At 34.6% G+C, this 22,442-nt stretch overlaps 1 protein-coding gene across 5 annotated transcripts; it reads right to left on the reverse strand.

Annotated features, from left to right (window-relative positions):
* Positions 1–4,324: 4,324 nt before the first annotated feature.
* On the reverse strand, positions 4,325–19,997 carry LOC116127843 (casein kinase 1-like protein HD16). Of its 5 annotated transcripts, none has more exons than XM_031413499.1 (19): positions 19,852–19,997; positions 12,183–12,351; positions 11,926–12,106; positions 11,166–11,291; positions 10,998–11,071; positions 10,848–10,917; positions 10,663–10,718; positions 10,452–10,523; positions 10,270–10,364; positions 10,086–10,152; positions 9,701–9,830; positions 9,372–9,590; positions 9,148–9,278; positions 8,612–8,786; positions 8,429–8,519; positions 7,521–7,678; positions 7,249–7,437; positions 5,719–5,822; positions 4,325–4,915 (listed from the first exon to the last, which is right to left on the reverse strand). In XM_031413499.1, the coding sequence occupies exons 3-18, from the start codon at positions 11,944–11,946 to the stop codon at positions 5,763–5,765; spliced, it is 1,734 nt and encodes a 577-aa protein (XP_031269359.1). In that variant the 5' UTR covers positions 11,947–12,106; positions 12,183–12,351; positions 19,852–19,997; the 3' UTR covers positions 4,325–4,915; positions 5,719–5,762. The 5 variants fall into 5 exon arrangements, with proteins under 5 accessions (XP_031269359.1, XP_031269360.1, XP_031269361.1 ...); XM_031413500.1 differs by having other exon boundaries at positions 12,183–12,285; positions 19,852–19,993; XM_031413501.1 differs by having other exon boundaries at positions 12,183–12,277; positions 19,852–19,990.
* Between the last annotated feature and the right edge of the window lie 2,445 nt (positions 19,998–22,442).

Below are 22,442 nucleotides of genomic sequence, written 5' to 3' on the forward strand. Positions count from 1 at the left end.
GGACCTCAGTGATGGATTGAGCTGAATCTGGTAGATGTGGCAAGAAATGCAATGACAAAATTCGAGAGCGGACCGACAGAGTTTATATATAGTTTATGGAAGCATGAATTGAGCTTAATGTTCGATTTTGTCCCTATGCTCTAAACCTCCTCCTGTGGTATTGCAGAGCAACTTCTTTTTTCATTACTAACTATGTTCACTCCAATTTCTGATTGAAAGACCTTTTAGAAATATTCCTTCTAAGCATCACCAATATTCTTGAGCCGATCTCTTCTGGTAATAACTTAATAATAGATACTCGCATTAGAAGATAAGTTTGCTGGCTTCTACCTTGTTACAGATGGCAACTGATCTAACTTCTTCATACTGAAAATGACTATTAATTTCATAAATAATTTCATGTTTCAGCATAAAATGCCCAGACAGATCATGCTCAATGCTCTTCCATATCATGAAACTGAATAAATCTACAGCTTCATGCTTGCTTATACAACAAATACAATTGTAAATTTTCTGTAGCTTAAAAAACATTGAGTAAACGACATTTTCCCACCCAAGGTTTGGCAAATCTACAAGTTGCCACCTCTAGTTTCATAAATTGTAGATTCTCACCCTTAAATTAACAGAAAATTGTTTGGGGATCATTTCAAAGATAAAAATTTCAAAATAACCTTTCATTTCTCAAATTCAACCCCACAAAAAAATTTCAAAATAACCTATCACTTCTCAAATTTACCCCATCGGCGATTTCAAGCCATTCTAGCCTGTTTCCAACACAATCGACCCTTCCCGACACCACCATTATAATCCCCTCAACCCCCACATCAACACCCCTAACCTCCCTGCCTGATTGAACCCACCAATCACTGGTCGTTGCTTTTAGTGTCAATCGACATTTCATCCAAATTCTGGCAAGTCCCAACAGCAAAAACCACCCCCAAGACCACCAATAGCATCGCCGGCTTCCTCCCACCAAAACCCCCAACATCACCGATGGCAATCCCCTGCGATAGTTGTCGCCTCTCCCTTAGGTTTTTGCATTTTGTCGCCCCTTTCCAGCCAAATTTCGGTACCTCACTGAGGTGCAATCAAGTGAAAAAGTTAGGGGTTTTAGTGAAGAGGATAAGGGGATGCTGATGGTGGTGTCAGAGATGTCAAATGGCGTCAAAATTAGGCTAGATTTTTGGCTTGACCGGGGTTATTTGAGAGAAATTTGAGATATGAGAGTTATTTTGAGAGAAAAAGTACCAGTGTTAATTTGAAATGGTAGTCAAACAAGCCTTGACATCGCATCCATTTGCGTGCCTTTACACGAGTGCTCACTTCACAAGCTTCTTAAACGTGAATTTCACAGTTCTTTAATTTTGTTTTGATTGTAAGTACATATCTATACCAATATTCATATAAAAGTTCATAATACAATCAATTATAAACATCTAAATACTCATAATTATAAATATCTAAATATTCATGGAATATATACGAAACTAATTTACAAACCTCCAACCAATACAATTGTTGTTTAGTTTTCTTGCTTCTTTAGAATACAAAGTCTTTCACTAACTGTAATTTTTAGAACGATGGTTTTAAAAATCAAAAAGGAAAAATTGCATCAAATAGGAACCTATAAAATCTCATTTATAAATGCAGTTGTCCAACAGACATAACCGTATGTATTTATTTATTATAATCTACATCAACATAAAAGTGATATAGGACCATAAATAATTATATTAAAAGTAGAGGACCATAATACACTTAAAAATCTAACATTGATATGTTCATTATCCATTGTTTTCAAGAAAAAGACGTTTTATTTTCTTTATTCTCCATTTTGGATCAACTGCAGCTTCCAGATTCCACGAGAACACAGAAAAGCTTAGATGTCAAAAGTTAAAGGCTCTCTCACTCTTAACTGAAGCATTTTCATCTTGGTGGCAAGCAAAGTAAAAGGAATTGGAATATCAAGCTTTCTTATCTTATATTCTATTTGGATAATTGGTGGATTAAAATTCTCCATCCAATTCAAGCATCACTTTCTTGACCTGAATCCTGTAAGCAAGAACACTGAGTTTGCAAGCTTGTTCCTTTTCTCTAGTTTTTTATCTTTCTCTCCTCTCCCTTTACCATAGTTTTACATTAAACCAAAAAGGGAAAAATGATCAATTAAGATGCAAGCTAGAGAAAACTCCACAAATAAGATAGAAGATCCTAATCAATAGAGCATCTTTGCACGCATTACAGAGTGAGATTAATAGTTAAAACACTACTGAAAAGGCTTTATGTAATCAAGTAACAATGATATTTATACGCAAGATACAAACTAAACCAAGTTTAGGAATTGAGACTGTTGTTTATATCTTCCATCACATCTCTGTTTTCTTAAGAAATATACTCGAAGGATCAGCAAAACGCACAGAGAATGATCTGGAGAGATTATCAGGCTCTTCCCATGCAAACCCTTGATCAAAGTTCTGTGAGTAAGTGTAGGGATCATAAGGAACCTGCAAAGGAGATACAGACTCAAACATCTTCTTCTTTTCTTTCTTAAACTTCATCCACAGAACTTTCCACCTTAACTTGGTTAATCCAGAGGTAGAAGATGAGTTCACAGGCCTAACCTCGTTATAACTCTGCCCCAATCGAATGGCTCTATTGTCTGCGTCCGAGTTGCACCAGCAGTTTCTGATATCCATTACTGCACAAGAGCGAGGGAGGTTGTTAATTGCAGGTGAAGTTTGAGACCCCAATCAGAGAATGACAATGGCATATGGGACGCAACATAAATGCATATGGACCCGGTTCCTGTCCTGTACAAGAGTGATAGATTCGAATGGTCTAAGTTGGGTGGCTAATGGCTCTTACATAAAAGTTTAAAGAGAGTTTCAAGTTGTTTTACTTAATTTGACCAAAGCAAGCAAACCCCTGTAACTTTGAAAAGTGGAAGGCTGATTATCATAAACCAACACAGAGTGACATGGATTTTCCCATTTACTTCTGCGCATAAAGTGGATCCCATCACATACTTTAATACACGCATGTGATGCACGTGACTGCACAGTTTCTACTTTTAAGCTGCGGCATTCTATACAAACATACCCATGTGGTTCTTTAACCTTAATTTATAAAATTAATAATTGGCATCCAAAACGAGCGAAAACCTTTCGGCTGCCATTCATCTAACTTTTTCAGAACCCAGACGGAAAGAAAGAAAACTTGCCCATTCCTCAGTTTTGTAGATATGTACAGGATGTTTATTTCCCTATTATTAAAACCGTTTGTCTCCAGGTCTGAATATAGTCAATAAGCACGCATGTTGGCACCACCTCATTCCATTCAGCAGGAAGCATTTACTGGGAAAATGATACTGTAATAAAACCAGTTGTGCCTGTAACATAATTGGCATCAATTGCAGGGATTTAGTATTATTATTTTTGTCATAATGATTCAGTGCAGACCTAAGAAGGGATTTGACTACTTCAGCATAACAAAAATTACATTTTTTTAACTTCTTTCTAATAAGCATTAGATTATAATGAGTCAGAGAATAAAGATTATCAAGAGGTTAAATCATAAAATTAAGTTGATATGATCTGCACCCTAGAAAATTTCGTTTTAGTTGTAATATTAACCGGATTCAGATAGTTCAAATTTTTTTTTTTTGGATGATTGAAGGTATTCAGATCAGTTTGCACCTACCTCAATTAATTCTCATTGTTTTAAAACTCAACTTGTTGTGAAACCCAGTAAAGTGACCGGGCGACGGGTCGACCAGCTGAGATTTTTAAAAAAAATTATAAATTAATCTCTTTAATTTTAATATATTACAAAAATACCCCTAAAATTTTCAAATTAATCCCTAAATTTTTATTTATTTCAAAAATATCCAAAAAAATTACCAATCCCTAAACTTTTGATATATCTCCAAACACCCATATAGATTACAATTAATCCCTATAAATTTGAAACATTACAAAAAAAACCCCTTAAAACTTGAATCGGACCCAAGAAACTATCGAGCCCCATTTCGACCAGTCTGGTCCGAGTTTAAAACAATGCTTATCCCCCAAGAGCTTAAAGTCAATGGGCAAATAAACTCCTTAATGACTACCCCTATAGCATGTAGAGACTCAAATTGAAGAGCTCATAAAACTTCTTTTACCTCTTTTACCATCTGACTACAGTGATTGTTTTTAGTTCAAATTTAAAGTGGACTTCAGGAGAGATTTGTGTTTAATGTGTTCAGTAGTTTGTCTGGCAGATGATCATACTGTCTCAAATCTCCAAAAATGCTAGCATGCAAGCATGTTGATACATGAGAGACTTCCACTCCAATGGTTGTACAACCAATTAGTCATAAAACGAATACATATCAAGTGTGTTGGATATGATAACCTCATAATTAATTGGTTGTAAGTGCGAATGCGACCACTGTAAATTTTTTTTTTTTTTTTCCACGTAGACATGCACCCAATACCCAAATCAACCCCGCTCAAACTCTAAAGCAATGCCTCAACAAGAACAAATTTCTTAAACAGAAAGTTCCAACAATTTACATTTTCCCAATCGATTACAGCTATGGTAGTCACGTGAGATATTTATAGTAACTCCCTGAACTCTCTCAAATCTGTAGTAATACGACAGAACCTCTTCAAACTTCAACCGCATAAGAGGTCAATGTCATCAATATGACGAGAGAAAAGTCTTCTGGAACCAATACTAAAAAGATGGCTCCGGCACTGTATAAACTCTTCCACGAGTCTGGATTTTCAAACGGCGCCCAATTCAAGTTTCTCAATACTTCTCCACAAAGGTGATCTCTACATGACAACAACAGCTCTTTTCTCTGCATACTATAGATTAATCCAAAAGGACTGCCAATGCCTTTCTTAGGCAATCCAACCACCTGTAAAATCTTAAAATTATGGTACAAAGTCAAAATCCCTCTAATACAGATACAGCATAAAACAATATTTATGCACTAAGATATATAGAATCTAAATGCAGTGATGCAGCTAAATCAAACCAAAAGGCATTATTGCATGAACAATGTCCACATAAAAAAGTAAGCGATGAACAATGTCCACATAAAAAAGTAAGCGCAAGAATTCCTATGCAAGGCAGAATCATCAGTACCTTAGCCATAAGATGTAGGATTTGCTTATCTCTGAGGATAAACTCCAAAACTGACCCAAGATAATATGGGCATTGATAGAATCATTTTGCAAGAAAGGTGCAATGTAATGTCAACCTACGATAATCTTCATAAAGGGAAAATTTTTCCAACTGCATTCAATTAAATTAGAAGTATTTCTAGTGTGTTTGCAAGCACAGAGATGCAAAGATAATTAGTGGTTGATTTAATCCTCCATTGGTTTTGATTATATGTTTTTTAGGCAATAAGCTAAGTGGGTTGGCTTTAGAATTTTTTTTCATCTAAGCCATACAGCAATTGATTCACATATTACAACTAAGCAAAGAAACACACTAACAGACACTTCATGCGGTTAGTAGATTTGGAAATGATCATATGATATGTCATGCTGTCTATATTAGTGCAACAACAACTGTAAGCATAACATACAATCATATCAAACAACACACTGAGAAACGATTCAGATGCAGTAAAACAACAAAAACTCATGGCCATATCTGTCAAGGCCCCATAACAAATGAAAATATGAAATATCTAGTTTGGCGTTAGACTGGAATATCTACCTGCATTTGATTTACAGGTGCAGTTCTCCTTCCAAATCCAGAAATCAAGATACTGTTCTCCCATAGCAGATGGATGCAATATACAGATTTTTTGACCACTTGTCCTGCCACATAGACAAGAACAGAAAATAATTATTATCTATAACATGAAACTAATCATTTTCACTACAAATACTGAACAGAAACTCCAACTGTAACCTTTTGAAAAGTTTCAATATTGTAAAGTGTAAACACAGAAAACAATCATTATAATGCCTGATGACTAAGACACCAATGGCCCTCAGAGTCCACTAAATTGCTGACAAAGGGATCTCAATGAATTATCATTAGCACTTGTGCAATGATTTGGAGCAAAAACCATTTTTATAAGGTTGTTTACTCCCCAAATTATTACATTCCATCAACTCAAAGAACAAAAAATTAAAAGATCAGTGCACAACCTTGCTCCAGATAGCAATTACTGTTTGAACCATCCAAAATATGAAGTTAGCAACACAGGGACTCCATGCAGAGTAAACAAATAAAGATATGACTTAAGATGTGGACACAAATTTCCAACCACTAATCAGCGTAATTCAAAGGTGCACAATATTATTCAGTTGGCAACAGTAAAATCACTCTTTAAACTTTAATGAAAGTAGGTAGCACCAAAATTATAACTAAATTAGAATAGCTTGGTCTCAATTAAAGGGGTAAGGACAATGTTTTTCCCAAAACCCTATCAACAAAACTTGAGTATCCTTGGTTTGCACTTTCACCTCAGAGTAATATGATATCTGAAACCAAAAGGTATTTTGATAGTGTTTTGTGAGACAGGGAGACTAGGGGGTGGACAAAAAAAAGGGTGAAATCGTACTGAACCATGAAACTGTTCAGTTCAGTACGGAATGGTTTTTTGACAAAAAACCATTCCATTCTTTTTTCTAAGAACCATACAGTACAGTACGATTTTCGGCTATTGGTTTACTAAAACCGAACCGTTTATCTTTTTGCCTTTAAATTTTTTTTTCAAATACTCCCTGAAATTGCAAAACCCCCCCAAGAAAATATTATAAAACCCCCCCTAAAAATATCAAAAAGCCCCCCACAAAAAAACCAATGAACCAAACCGTACCAATTTTTTCGGTTCGGTACGATATCATTTGGTTCTTAAACTTATATGGTATGCTATGGTACAGTCTTTTTTTACAAATTTTTTTGGTACAGTATGGTTCGGCCAAAATATCAAACCATACTGCATTTGTCCACCCGTCGGGGAGACCAAGAGATATTTTTGTATGCACCATTTTTTATGACAAGCTCCGCCAAAATAAATTTACTAGCCTTAACCCTCACCAACTTTTGGGAAAAACATACATCGGGAATTGTGTCAATTTTAGAAGTTTCAAAAAAAGGCATATAAAGCACACAAACAAACTAACATAAAACCAAAGAATATAGCATCAAATCATCTCAAACAGTAATGTAAACGCTCCCCAGAAAACTACTATCGCAGAAATGAAAATGTGGGATAATCCAATCTAGATGTACCTTGACATGGGTACAAGGAAAAGCAGATGTCCGCAAAGTTTCTTGCATTATATCTTGTGATTTTCTCTTGGATGCACTAAGTATAAATGCAGATTGATCTTCTGTAGAGGCAGTTGCGGTAATTCTATATCCATTTTCCCATCTTCTATGGATCCCTTCACTAGGATAAAGGAAATCAAGCTCAACAACCTGATAACAGAATACAAAAGATGTAAGTGCTTTCTGCAGTATTCCATCAGACAAGAGTGTATAACAGATGAAAATTGAACAACCTGATTAGAATAACCAGCATTTCTGGACATGACAATTCCCCATTTGCTACCTGCTGTAGTCATAGAGGTTACAAAGAAGCCTTCTCTCCACTTCTTATTGATCCATTTAAAAGGAAATACATCACTAACTTTGTAGGACTGTTGAGTATAAGGTGTACCTTCAGAAGCAAGCGGAAAAAGGATACATTAGTAGCTTAGACTACAAACATTGAACAGCTAAACATCAATTGCAAGATTAAGGAACCAGAAACTGGTCAATCAATTTGAAGACTGTGTCAAAATGAGTTATCTGAATTAAGCTTCCTTATCTATGGCATCATCTTGCCACTAATTCTACTTAATATATTGTTTTAAGTCCAACTCACAAGAAGATACTTCTTTATGGTGCATAAGTAGATTCTGCTAAAGAAGCGCTATCTGGCAAAAAGTTAAAACCTTAAACCAATTTATGAAAAAAAAAAAAAGCCCATAAAAAATATTGATCATGCAACATCAAAATGTCCTCAGAATTCCATTTATCACATCTAGAAATTTATGACTTAGAGTGCAATTTGTGCCATGCAAACATGGAATGCTGAAGTCTTCAGCTAATTCAAGTGGCTTTGGCGGGGTACAGAAAGGCACCAGCCCAATTCCGCAGCAAATGAGGTCTAATAATGAATATTACATCTAGAAATCAAAGTGCAATTTTTGCCATGCAAATATGGAACAATTACGTCCAAGCTTATTCAAGTGGCTTAGGCAGTCCACAAAGGCACCGGCCCCAATGCCATAGCAAATTTGTTCTGATCATCAAAACAAATTTAGAGTACCAAACTTTACTATCTCAGATGTCGGATTGAATATGAATGCATGAAAAACAAAACAAAGAGACAAATATAGGAAAAAACTTGGTAAATTTCTATTACCCTTCGACATAACCACCAAGGCGCTACCGTTACATGCACCAGCAACTGAAGTGATGTAGTAATTCTTTTCCCACTGTTCCATTATCCACTCCTGACGAAAATAATTAGGATAGAAGAAATGAACTTGCTGAAATGATTCAATTAGTACTAAAAGGTGGGCAAAGAGTTTTTAGTAATACCAACCTTGTGCAGGAAACTACGAGATAATTCATAAACCTGGGAAGAAAACCCTGTTCCTGCATCCATAACAATCGCCCACAAATTCTTGGATGAAGCTACGGAGCTAATGTACAAACCATCTTCCTTGCCCTTTTCCGCATGTTGGTGAAGTCTCGAATCCAGAACATTATAATGGTACCTGCATTAAGATTGCCCATAACTAATGACACCAGAACAACACTCTAGTAATAATGATGATTAGAAACAAAAATCTAAGCAAAATAAATAGAATTGGCCACTGCCTTTCTATTTCTTCTTCTTCCTTTTTGAGAGAAAAAAAAAAAAATATATATATATATATATATAATTAGTTTCCGATGATGCAGAACAGGGTAGGACTTCCCAATCCTGGTGAAGGGTTTTAACTCAGCTCACTAGTGGCATCAAAAGCCTTTATCAAGATTATGAACCGAGTAATTTCTAGATTCATCTTCACTGACTTGGTAGAGAGATTAGGGGCTCTACATGCTATAAAACCTAAATTGCATCGCATCCTTTACCTTTGCTTCATTGGTGTTCTCGAATTGTAGACAGAGATCCACTGAGAAGCTGGAAAACCCAGCCGAACTTTCTTCTTAAACTGTCCACCATCTTCCAAATCAGCAGGAAATCTTCCCCTTTTTTCACCCACCTAAAGAGCATAAAAGATTTATCAATAAATATTTAGAAGGAAGCCATGTATAATAGAAAAATTAACAAGTCAACTTAGATGCCTGGAAACAACCTTAAAAGCTCCTTCAGTTTTGATAGGTCGCAACAACACATTGGAGCCTAAGCTATTGTCGAAAAGGGAAATAAGCTTCGCATAGTTGGGTTCTTCATCGAATTTCATGTTGGTCACCATCTCAAGAAACTGCTGAAAAGGAGGAGGACACAAGCAGCAAAGCATCTCCGAAGAAGTTCCCATCTTCTTCTTACAAACAAGGAATCCCCTATTTTCTCCCTGCATAAAAAATAAATGGCACAGCGGAATATCTTATAATCAGATTAATGCTCAGCAGTCAAAAGCTAGGAAGTTACAATAGAAATACATAAACAGTTGAATCAACTCACAGTGAATCCTTGCCAAGGAAGTTTTCCTCTGAGAAGGAATATGAGGGTATAGGCCAATGACTCAAGGTCATCCCTTCGACTTCCTACCCTACCTAGATGAGCATGCACACTTGCATAGCGTACGGTTCCCCTGTAACAAGTATAAGATATTTCTGGATGTTACAACATACAATGTTTTTTTAGCATTTAATCATAAGGAAGATAAACCAGGAAAAATAAGTCGTAGCTATCCAATAAGGCATAACTAGAAGACATTATCATATGGAATAACCGCCTAATATGTAAGATATGAAACATGCAAATGAAGTTAAACTACTTCCACGACCTGATCAGCCACTGTGTTAAAAGAACAAGCTTACATCCCCAGTTGGAAGACTGTAATTACCTGAAAACATCAGGCTTTTGATCATAATCTACATGACGTCCAGAAGCTACATCTTTCCATCTTGAAGCTGAAGCAGACACAATAATAGACCAGTTATTCTACAATTATCCACGACAGAAAATACAGGAGCATCTCCATAAGCCATTAAGTGTGCTTCAAAACTTGATTGCAAGAGAAGCCATACCCAAACCAAGATCAATTAGATACAACTTCTTCTCATCAGGTGTTCCACGCTGGCCAAGCAAAAAGTTCTCCGGCTTAACATCTCCATGTACAAAACTGAGGTAGAAAACAACAAATTGTGGACAAGATACAATAAAAGCATGAACGAAAAAACATCCACAGAACATAACAATTTCAAGGTACCCTCTGAGGTGAAGCTGCTGTAGAATTGATATTGCCTCCACTGCTATACAAGCCACCATCTCTTCAGACAGCCTGTACCAGGAGCAGAGACAATGAGAAATAAGAAAGTGTCAATCAGAAGAACTTTGAAACCAAAGGCAGAACGTAGCTTTGGATAACTACTATAATAATTTTTTATTAAAAAGAGAAAAGGATAATAATTGCTTCATACATCTGATTGTTCGTGTTCCAAACATCCCATAGACTTGGGCCCAGCATATCCATGACCTGGATTCACAGATCCCCCAAAAAGATTAGTACAGAAAGACTAGGAAGATCATCCATGAGGATGATAAGAAAAAAACATCTTCAAACTATAACCATGAAATGTAAAAGAAGCATAAATTGCAAACTCACAAGGATATAGTAGTCTCCCTGCTGACCTTTGTAATGGACCAAAGGAAGTCCATAACAACCATTAAGGGTGCTAAACAGTAATTTTGAAACCGATAGACTAGTTAGGTCATAAAAATCAGAATTCAAAAAATAGTAAGAACGCATTTTTACCTGTATACTTGCCACTCATAAGGAGGGCTAGAACTGCACCCTTTATTAGTTCGATGCTCAAACTTCATAGCAACCTACAAACATAACAGCAGGATGCCATTAACGACAGAGTCAACTTCCAAAAAGATTCTAACACAGATTCAACAGAACTGCACACGAGAATAAAACCTCAAAGGCATCAGGCCCAGTTAGCCCTGCACCACCAGTCACCCTTCTTCCAACATAAACTTGTCCAAATCCCCCTTTTCCCAGCTTTTTCTCTACCTTGTACACAGGGGAGTTGCCAAACTGTATCTGTAGTAGAAATGCAGACAGTAGATTAGATAGAAACTACATAAAGAAATAGGTTGTGTTAAATTAAAGCTATAAGGACATGTAACGTGATTAACCAAAGTTGTCAATGTTTAACAACAGCCACATAATTTTGGCTAAAAACAGAAATACAGCTTAAGTGCATATAATAATTACTAGAGTTCAAAATATTTGGCCAGAATATGTATACTTTGATTACTTGTCACAGTAAGAAGAATATATATAATACTCAGAGCACTGCAAAGAGATCCCATCAAAGATTTAAAGCTTAATGAAAGAATGAACTACAATGGCAATAGTTGAGAAAGATAAAAGTATTAATTTGGGCTTAACAAAAGTGTGCCTTTCATTTTAGAATAGGATAGAATTAATTGCTTTTGCATCTACTCTTTTACTTACAAGTGTTCACAACATATCCTCCTGCATTGTGATCATAAGTACGAAAATACAAATTAATGATCCAGTAACATAAATCATATAATAAGCTTAAAATAAAAAATCATCATTATTAAGTAGGTTTAGTAAATAAACTGAAGAAGAAGAAGAGAAAAAATATCTCAGAAAGTTGAGCCCCTAATAATACAGTAACAGCTAAGAAAACATCGAAAGTAACTACCTTTTCGGGAAGTGGACTCATGCTTCCTTCCTCCTCAACGCTAACAACTTTTCAGCCTTTTTCTCAACTACCTGTTTTGGGCAAATCCAAACCTGTGCCACCCCGACCATGAACCCAGCAGCAAAACGCTTGGTATTCTCTTGATTCATTGCTCTAGAACCTCTACCTCTACCCGCTGGGGCTGGATATGGACAAAGAAAAAATCAGCTTAATGGATTTCTTACAAATTATATCAAGACAGGGCTTGGGAGTCATACCTCTTCCAGCACCAAGCTGCGGAGTTTGAGCTACACAAACATTGTTCTCCTGGCTTTTATTAAGCCTCTTGATCGACGAATTCCACGTTGCAAATCTGGCATTCTTTTCCCATGCAAAGATTAATCTCAGTCTATCCTTAATCTCCAAGCCCGAAGAAATATTAATAACCTATGAATTTACACTATCGAAATTCATATAAGAAAACATTAATCAGAAAAGAAGACCTATTAATAGTAAGTACTCAAATTTAAACTTGTTCAACAGACTCAAGTTCAGATATTTAGCAAAATGCTTCCATTATGTAAATTTAAGAAAAGATAGAATATAAAACACATGGCATTCATTTGAAACTCTACAAAATAAGAGTGTTTATTCTGGCAGATAATTAAGACCTTCGATCCAAAATTGAAAATGCTATAAACAAAATACATATTCAATATACGCATTTCAAAACAAAGCAACAGGAACATATCAGAACAAAGCAAAGATACACAATATGGCCACACAACAAGAATTCATGACAGCAAAAGTTAACTGTTTTCTATTTGGATGAGCCATTAGACACTAATAGACAATCATGAGGTACCAAACAGAAAACTCAATTACATTCTCTGAACTGCATTGCCAACTTATATCCATTAGGAATCAAACTATGAAAATCCTTCAAATAATGCACCTCTTGACTATATCAATGTCTACTCTAAGCCTCGTTATAAAACAAAACAATCATTGATGTTATGAGCTTACCAAAAATCCAATGAACACAAATTCAATCCAACATCAACAACCAACTAAAAAGGGAGCACGCACAAACACCAAGTAAAGTCATCGATCAATTCCAAATTCAATCTAATAAATAATCACCCAGAACTCAGCTACTTAATGCAAGAAATGGAAAAATAAAAAGCAAAATTGAACACACAAAAAAAAAAAAAAAAAAAAAAATTCATTTGAGCATAAAGTTAAAATCTTCACTTCTAACAAAAATATGAGACCGACATCAACCAAACCCGTCACAATTCACCCGCAAAATATCAGACGATCATCCAAAACCCATCCAAACACAATCAAGCAAACAAAAACTCTAAAAGGATCAAGACACAAAATCCATGCATCATGAGAAACAAGAGAGCATCAAAGGAACCCAAATAGATACCAAAATAATTATCACCTTTTCACTGGTTTTAAAGAAAGCACAATATCAATGAAAAAGCAAGATAAGACGGTAAACTTGCATATAAATATCGAGCACATACCCTAACAGATGTGTAACAATCAAGTTTTTCTATAATATCCGTTCACTCGCGTAATGGGTTGTTTTTATTTTAATTTTTTTTTTCCTTCAATGAAGAGAATATAAGAGCAGTTTTGACGGTCGGTGACTTGGTAGTGTATTGTGTGAGAGAGACAAGGTAATGAGAGAGACGGCTTACGATAGCATGGTGTATAGCGTGTCGGGTTTTTAATGGAAGTGTACTTTCTTATTTGTGATGCAACTGTAGGGTAGCTTTATTCCAACTGTTAAAGAAATTTATAAGTGCAGGAGTTATGTTGAGTTTTATGGTCACTTATTCATCAATTAACTTTCTAGCCGTATGATTTGATCGGACGAAGGATACATTAATTTTACAATGTTTTCATTTCATATTATTTTAAACCAAATAAAGTGTGTACATAGTTTTTAATAAATTTAGGTCATATTTTTGTCCCTCACCTTTATCCCTTCTTACATATTAAAAGTGCATGAAGTTGAATAGTTTTGATGGATTAGATAAAGAGTGAATGACTTTTTTCCACCTAAATAATGGTTTAATAATACTCTCCACCTACAAACTTTTAAAATACTATTTATTATCCAAATTTATATTTCATTTCCGATTCCGACATCATTGCGACCCTACATCACCACAATTTTCACCGATCATCACCATCAAAACCCTTCAAACATACTCTCGCTGACAGCCAATCGCCAACAATCAAGCGATTAGGATTTGCGCCGCCGCCTTTCCAAGTCAAATTCCGGTCAATCCAACCACTAAAAAATCTTCCACCACCAAAAGACTCATCGGTCTCCTCTCTTCAAAAGCCCCAACAGTCTGGACCGAGTTTGCTTTTTGCTCGTATCAGAATAAAATTTTGGTACTAAAGTGGTATTTTAAAAATTTGTGGATGAGAAAGTGTTCATAATCATTATTTGGGTGGGGAAAAGACATTAACTCTAGATTAAACAATTCACATTTTAATAAACTTTAAGCATATTTAACTAGTTAAGATTACGTTTTAACATTATATAAGTTGTATTGAATTTTAATGCTTTAAAATACTTTTACCTGATAACTCAACAATTTTGTCATAATTTGTGGAAAAAAAAGCGATATATGTGTTGGTGTCAAAGTCTCACATCGATTAGGAGACGAGGTTTTGATCGTTTATATAGCACCAAGATATTCTCACTACCTAAAAACGTTTTAGGACAAAACTATATCAACCTCAAGTCCCAAAGAGAACATATCATTGGAAACCCATCAACGAGCATCCAGATACCTCAAAACTTGGAACTTGTCCCCTTTTTGGTTTTTTTTTATTTTTATTCTTTTATAATTTTGAAGCAATTGATACAAAATAATAAGATGAAAAAAAATGATGATCCAAGAGATAAACAATAATTTATTTATTAATGTTATTATTTTAAATATGTAATATAATATTATATGGACTTCTAGAAATTATTTAAAAAAAAAAAAGAGGAAATGAAAGAAGAAAAATATTTAAAAAATTATATTATTCTTCAACCATCATTTATAACATAAATGAGTGAAATTGAAGCATTTGGATGGAGAGAAGGTAAAAAGAAATTGTAGAATTGGAGGATTGGATCTGCGATAAGATTTCAATTTCAATGCTTTGTATTTCATCTTCACCAACTTAACATTTTCTTCGAAATCTTCGGTTTAAAACTATAAATTCAAAACTTTCTTAATTTTCCAATGTATCAATTTGCGCTATATAATGTTAAAACAGTTGTTTTTTTTCTTTATTTTTATTCTACTTTTATAACTAACTTATTATTTTTTAATACTTATTTAGTAATTCTTTAAACTTTTACCGACGTTTATTTAGAAGTGAGATCTAGTAGGTGCTAATAGCATCATTAATAATATTTCATCCTTTTTTTTATGAAAAAAGTATCTTTTAATATATAGGATATTGAAAACAAAGTATGAGATATTTATTTTATTGAGAGATAAAAGCAGATTGACAAAATATTGGGATGGTCTCCCTCGATCGGAAAGGATAAATAAACAATTATTTGGGATAGATCCAACCACACAATGGAATATTGACACATAATTGAAAATAAGGTCCATAAAGATATTCCCTTTTTTCTCTGTGTTGCTTTCTATCATTAATATTTTGAATTTTACTTTAATATCTTCAACCCAATAGCTTGAAATGTGTTGTATTATCTTATAACGATTGTCGATTACTATTTACAGCAACACTAGACGACGACGGAAGTTGTATTATCTTAATACAACGTTTTTATTCATGTCCAGGATTACGTCCTGGATCATTAGATGGAGTCCGAAGATGAAGAGAGAAACAAAGAATATCACTACGGTGAAAATAAAGAGTTTGAGAGTAAGCATTACATAATCTCCAAATCTGTCTTTTTAGGGAAAAGAAAATACATTCTCTATTTTTATACTATGAACTATGGATCCTAGTTTGACACTAAGAAATGAAACGGTTTTAGAATTTCTGGAAATAGAAAAGGTTTTCAGAAATTCACACAATTCGAATTCGATATTGGGTGTGGACTCGATATAGGGTGTTTCAGTGAAAAAAAAAGAAAGTTAAAATCGGGAAATCGCAGGATCTAAATTTACATGGCTACTTGAGAATTTCGCTGTTTGAATTGAGGGTTCATTCATATTGTAAGACTCATCCAATCTTATCAATGGTAGATTTTTTTTTTCTCGAACCAAATAAATTATGAATTTTCTAGTATAGCATAAAGATCTCATCGAAACAATAATAATTTAATATCACAAACTCGACATAGTATATCATTGGTCAACTAAAAAATTGGTCTTGTCTGCTCGACGCTCGCAATAAGTCTTACTTATCCAATTACGAATTACCACATCAAAATTATGAAAGAGTTTGTAAGATTGAGTTATGAACCTATCTTTATTGATACTAAATGGTAAACCTAAATAATGAAGGACAGATTTTCTCGATCAATTTCATTAGTGTTCAAAATTCCTAGGCAAATATGAAATACAAGGGAATTCTTGTTCAAAAAGATCACATATATTAAGAAATAATTTATCTCAAGTTAAACAAAGAAATATATTAAAGATGTAGCTGCATATACAAGAGAGAGAAATTAATTGAGATACAAAAAGAATATGGGCTCATTATTTCTCCAAGGAGTGAAAGAATAAAATGGGTTGGAAGAAATCGACATTAATTAATGTACGAGGTATGTAACTGCTAAAGCCACCATTAGAAGAAAGTAAGCAATTCCTTGATCGATCGATGCAACTGTAAAGAGATGCGACTTTATAATTATGTGAATATAATAAAGATATGCAACCAAAGAATAATCAAGAAACATACCATCGTAGTCCGAGATGGAGCAGGTGAAGGAGATATGCTCTGTCCAAAACCAAGTTGAAGCAGAGCGAAGAACAAATCCGATGACTGGAACAGCATACGATCTCATGCCTGACTCATTCTTGAATATTGAACGAATCACAAATGCGAAATTCTAACTGAGAGAGAAACAGAAACTCAGCGGTTTGAATGATAATTCATGCGAGGAGAGCGCGTGACTAAGGTTATTTATAACCAAACTAATGAATGGCATGTGCAGTTTCCTGGAAATATTGACAGAAAAGGAAACGGAAGTGGAGTCGAAGGAACGCGTCGTGGACACGAGATTTTGACTCGGTTGGCGGCTCATTGACGGTTAGGCATGCTCATCATTTGCCGCCACGCCGCTAGCGTTGGCGTAAGAGCATTGGTGGAGCAAAAACTCCACTTGAATACAACTACTATTTTAAAAGTAAGAATCCAATTTGGTTGTCTTGTCCATGTACTTTTCAGTTTTCACATCATCTCTTAAAATATATTTTTGACTTGATTATATAAAGTCTAAACATGGGCTGTTGAATTTACTAATATTATGGGGGAGGTGTTGTGTGGTTTGATCTTTCTAAATTTAGAAAGGTCTATCACGGAAGTCACCCCCTAAGAAGAGAGGTGTTATATTTATCTACAGAGTTCTGCTGATTGCAGCATTGCCAGAAAATTTTGATCAACACTATTAGTACATCTGGAAGCCTCCACATGTTATTGAACGAGACAATTGGGAACAAAATTTCTTCAGTCAAAAGAAAGTAGGGCTTTTAGTATAATATGCTACCTTTCCCCTCCACCCCCAACTCCAAAATTAATTTCTCCTTAAAATACCAGTAAATAACAATTCCCCCTCAAGTATCAAATAACACTTTTCCACTGCTGTTAGTATTTCATCAAGGTTTTACTATTTAATTTAACAGATTAAGTGTAAAATGTATCAATCAAAAGCTTGGTTTGTTTAATAATTGTTCATCTAAACATTAATTAACTAGTTTGGTAATTAATACGAGAGTAAACGACATATTCCCACCCAAGGTTTTGTGAAATCCTAGGTTGGTACCCTTGGTTTCATGAATTCCAGTTTCATAAAACCAAGGGGCAGAGGGTTCTTTTACCAAATTACCCTTGGACCTTCTTCTTCTTCATCTCTCCTACTATTCTTCACAACCCATTCCAAACCACCACCACAACCAGTCAAACTACCCCATCCCAGATCACCACCACAGCGGGCCAAACTACCCCCTCCCAAACCACCACAATCGGCCTTTCTTCTTTCCCTGCAACACAACAATCAAAATAAAGAATTAAACAAAATACAAAAATAGAGACAAAATGCAAAAGAAAAAAAACTAAATCAAAAACCAAACAAATCAAAAATCAATTCCGCAACCCAATCGAACTCTAATTTCAACTGATTTCGCAAAACCCAAAGTTGAGTGGCGACGGTGAACAGCAAGCAATGGTGGTTGGGAAGGTTGGGGGTTTTGAAGGGGAGATGCTTGCGAGTGCAAGGGTGGTGTCGTTTGGGGTTAAGGCCACTAGAATCAACCGAAATCTGACTAGGGACAGTCGTGCGGCACGTAAAAAAAACCTAGTTGTGGTCGATGTTTTCCAAGTGGGGACGATTGGTGTCAGCGGAAGAAAGCTCGGGTTTTGGTGTGGGAGGTTAAGGGAGGCAAGTGGTGGTGGTTTTGGGTGAAATAGAGCCGAAAAAGTGGTGAAAAGGCTAGCGGTTAGGCTAATTTCAAGATAAAACTAGGGGGTGATTTGCGGGATCTGCGGGGTGGGGGATAGATGGGGTTTTGTGTGGTGGGGTTGGAGGATCGGATGGTGGTGGCGGGAGGTCAAGACGCCGCTAGAATCAGGCGGGGGGCTTGAAACAGTAACCGTTTTGAGATGGGGTTTTGAGATGAGGAAAAAGAAGAAGATGGGAGGAAGAGGCGAAGATGAAGAAGAAATGGGAAGAGAAGAGAGAAAAAGACTATTTTAGCCTTCAACTATTAAAATATCACTAACGACATCCATTTAAGAGTGCGAATCTAGAATTTATGAAACTAAAGGTGCCAACCTAGAATTTCATTAAATCTTGAGTGGGAATTTGTCGTTTACTCTTAATATGATGGGATCGCATAAGGGTCACCTAATGGAGCTGAAAATGGGCTTTTAAGCCCTAATATGGTGTGATGAAGGATGGATCCAGATCCAGTTNAAACAGGAACATATCAGAACAAAGCAAAGATACACAATATGGCCACACAACAAGAATTCATGACAGCAAAAGTTAACTGTTTTCTATTTGGATGAGCCATTAGACACTTTAATAGACAATCATGAGGTACCAAACAGAAAACTACAATTACATTCTCTGAAACTGCATTGCCAACTTATATCCATTAGGAATCAAACTATGAAAATCCTTCAAATAATGCACCTCTTGACTATATCAATGTCTACTCTAAGCCTCGTTATAAAACAAAACAATCATTGATGTTATGAGCTTACCAAAAATCCAATGAACACAAATTCAATCCAACATCAACAACCAACTAAAAAAGGTAGCACGCACAAACACCAAGTAAAGTTCATCGATCAATTCCAAATTCAATCTAATAACATAATCACCCAGAACATCAGCTACTTAATGCAAGAAATGGAAAAATAAAAAGCAAAATTGAACACACAAAAAAAAAAAAAAAAAAATTCAATTTGAGCATAAAGTTAAAATCTTTCACTTCTAACAAAAATATGAGACCAACATCAACCAAACCCGTCACAATTCCACCGCAAAATATCAGACGATCATCCAAAACTCCATCCAAACACAATCAAGCAAACAAAACTCTAAAAGGATCAAGACACAAAAATCCATGCATCAAGAGAAACAAGAGAGCATCAAAGGAACCTAAATTAGATACCATAAATAATTATCACCTTTTCACTGGTTTTAAAGAAAGCACAATATCAATGAAAAAGCAAGATAAGACGGGATAAACTTGCATATAAATATCGAGCACATACCCTTAACAGATGTTAACAATCAAGTTTTTCTATAATATCCGTTCACTCGCCGTAATGGGTTGCTTTTTATTTTAATTTTTTTTCCCTTCAATGAAGAGAAATATAAGAGCAGTTTTGACGGTCGGTGACTTGGTAGTGTATTGTGTGAGAGAGACAAGGTAATGGAAGAGACGGCTTACGATAGCATGGTGTATAGCGTGTCGGGTTTTAAATGGAAGTGTACTTTCTTATTGTGGATGCAACTGTAGGGTAGCTTTATTCCAACTGTTAAAGAAATTTATAAGTGCAGGAGTTATGTTGAGTTTTATGGTCACTTATTCATCAATTAACTTTCTAGCCGTTTGATTTGATCGGACGAAGGATACATTAATTTTACAATGTTTTCATTTCATATTATTTTAAACCAATATAAAGTGTGTTACATAGTTTTTAATAAATTTAGGTCATATTTTTTGTCCCTCACCTTATATCCCTTCTTACATATTAAAAGTGCATGAAGTTGAATAGTTTTGATGGATTAGATTAAAGAGTGAATGACTTTTTTCCACCTAAATAATGGTTTAATAATACTCTCCCACCTACAAACTTTTAAAATACTACTTTATTATCCAAATTTATATTTCATTTCTGATTCCGACATCATTGCGACCCTACATCGCCACCATTCTTTTCACCGATCATCACTCATCAAAACCCCTCAAACCATATTCTCGCCGATCCCGCCAATCGCCAACAATCAAGCGATTAGGATTTACGCAGCCGCCTTTTCCAAGTCAAATTCCGATCAATCTCAACCACCAAAATCTAATCTTCCACCACCAAAAGATTCATCGATCTCCCCTCTTCAAAAGCCCCAACAGTCTGGACCGAGATTGCTTTTTGCTTGTTATCATAATATAAATTTGAGTACTAAAGTGGTATTTTAAAAATTTGTGGATGAGAAAATATTATTAGATCATTATTTGGGTGGGAAAAAAAATGTTAACTCTAGATTAAACAATCTCACATTTTAAATAACTTTAAGCTATATTTAACTAGTTAAGATTACGTTTTAACATTATATAAGTTGTATTGAATTTTAATGTTTTAAAATACTTTTACCTGATAACTCAACAATTTTGTCATAATTTGTGGAAAAAAAAAAGCGATATATGTGTTGGTGTTACAGTCTCACATCGATTAGGAGACGAGGGTTTTGATCATTTATATAACACCAAGATATCCTCACTACCTAGAAACGTCTTTTAGGACAAAACTATATCACCCTCAAGTCCCAAAGATAACAATATCATTGGAAACCCATCAACGATTTATCCAGCATACCTCAACAACTTGGAACTTATCCCCTTTTTTGGTTTTTTATTATTTTTATTCTTTTATAATTTTGAAGCAATATGATACAAAATAATAAGATGAAAAAAAATGATGATCCAAGAAATAAACAATAATTTATTGTTATTGTTATTATTTTTAAATATGTAATATAATATTATATGGACTTCTAGAAATTATTTAAAAAAAAAAGAGGAAATGAAAGAAGAAAAATATTTAAAAAAATATATATTATTCTTCAACCATCATTTATAACATAAATGAGTGAAATTGAAGCATTTGGATGGAGAGAAGGTAAAAAGAAATTGTAGAAATTGAGAGGATTGGATCTGCGATAAGATTTCAATTTCAATTGCTTTGTATTTCATCTTCACCAACTTAACATTTTCTTCGAAATCTTCGGTTTAAAACTATAAATTCAAAACTTTCTTAATTTATTCCAATGTATCAATTTGCGCTATATAATGTTAAAACAGTTGTTTTTCTTTCTTTATTTTTTATTCTACTTTTATATCTAACTTTTATTATTTTTAATACTTATTTAGTAATATCTTTAAACTTTTTTGCCGACGTTTATTTAGAAGTGAGATCTAGTAGGCGCTAATAGCGTCATTCAATAATATTTCATCATTTTTTATGAAAAAAGTATCTTTTAATATATAGGATATTGAAAACTAAAGTAATGAGATATTTATTTTATTGAGAGGTACAAGCAGATTGACAATAATATTATGGGATGTCTCCCTCGATCTGGAAAGGATAAATAAACAATTATTTGGGATAGATCCAACCACACAATGGAATATTGACACATAATTGAAAATAATGGTCCATAAAGATATTCCCTTTTTTCTCTGTGTTGCTTTCTATCATTAATATTTTTGAATTTTTACTTTAATATCTTCAACCCAATGGTGCATTCTACATTAACTTGAAACTGATGTTGATTACTAGATGACTAAACCTAAAATAATGAAGGACAGATTTTGTCGATCAATTTCAGTTGGTGTTCAAATAATTCCTAGGCAAATATGGAATACAAGGGAATTCCTGTTCCAAATCAGATCACATATGCTAAGAAAATAATTTATATATTAAAGATGTAGCTACATATACAAGGAGAGAAATTAATCAAGATACAAAAAGAATATGGTGCTCATTATTTCTCCAAGTAGGTGAAAGAATATAAATGGGTTGGAAGAAATCGACATTAATTAATGTACGAGGTATGTAACTGCTAAAGCCACCATTAGAAGAAA

The sequence above is a fragment of the Pistacia vera genome, unplaced genomic scaffold, assembly GCF_008641045.1.
Source record: "Pistacia vera cultivar Batoury unplaced genomic scaffold, PisVer_v2 Contig196, whole genome shotgun sequence".
Classification (NCBI taxonomy): Eukaryota; Viridiplantae; Streptophyta; class Magnoliopsida; order Sapindales; family Anacardiaceae; genus Pistacia; species Pistacia vera.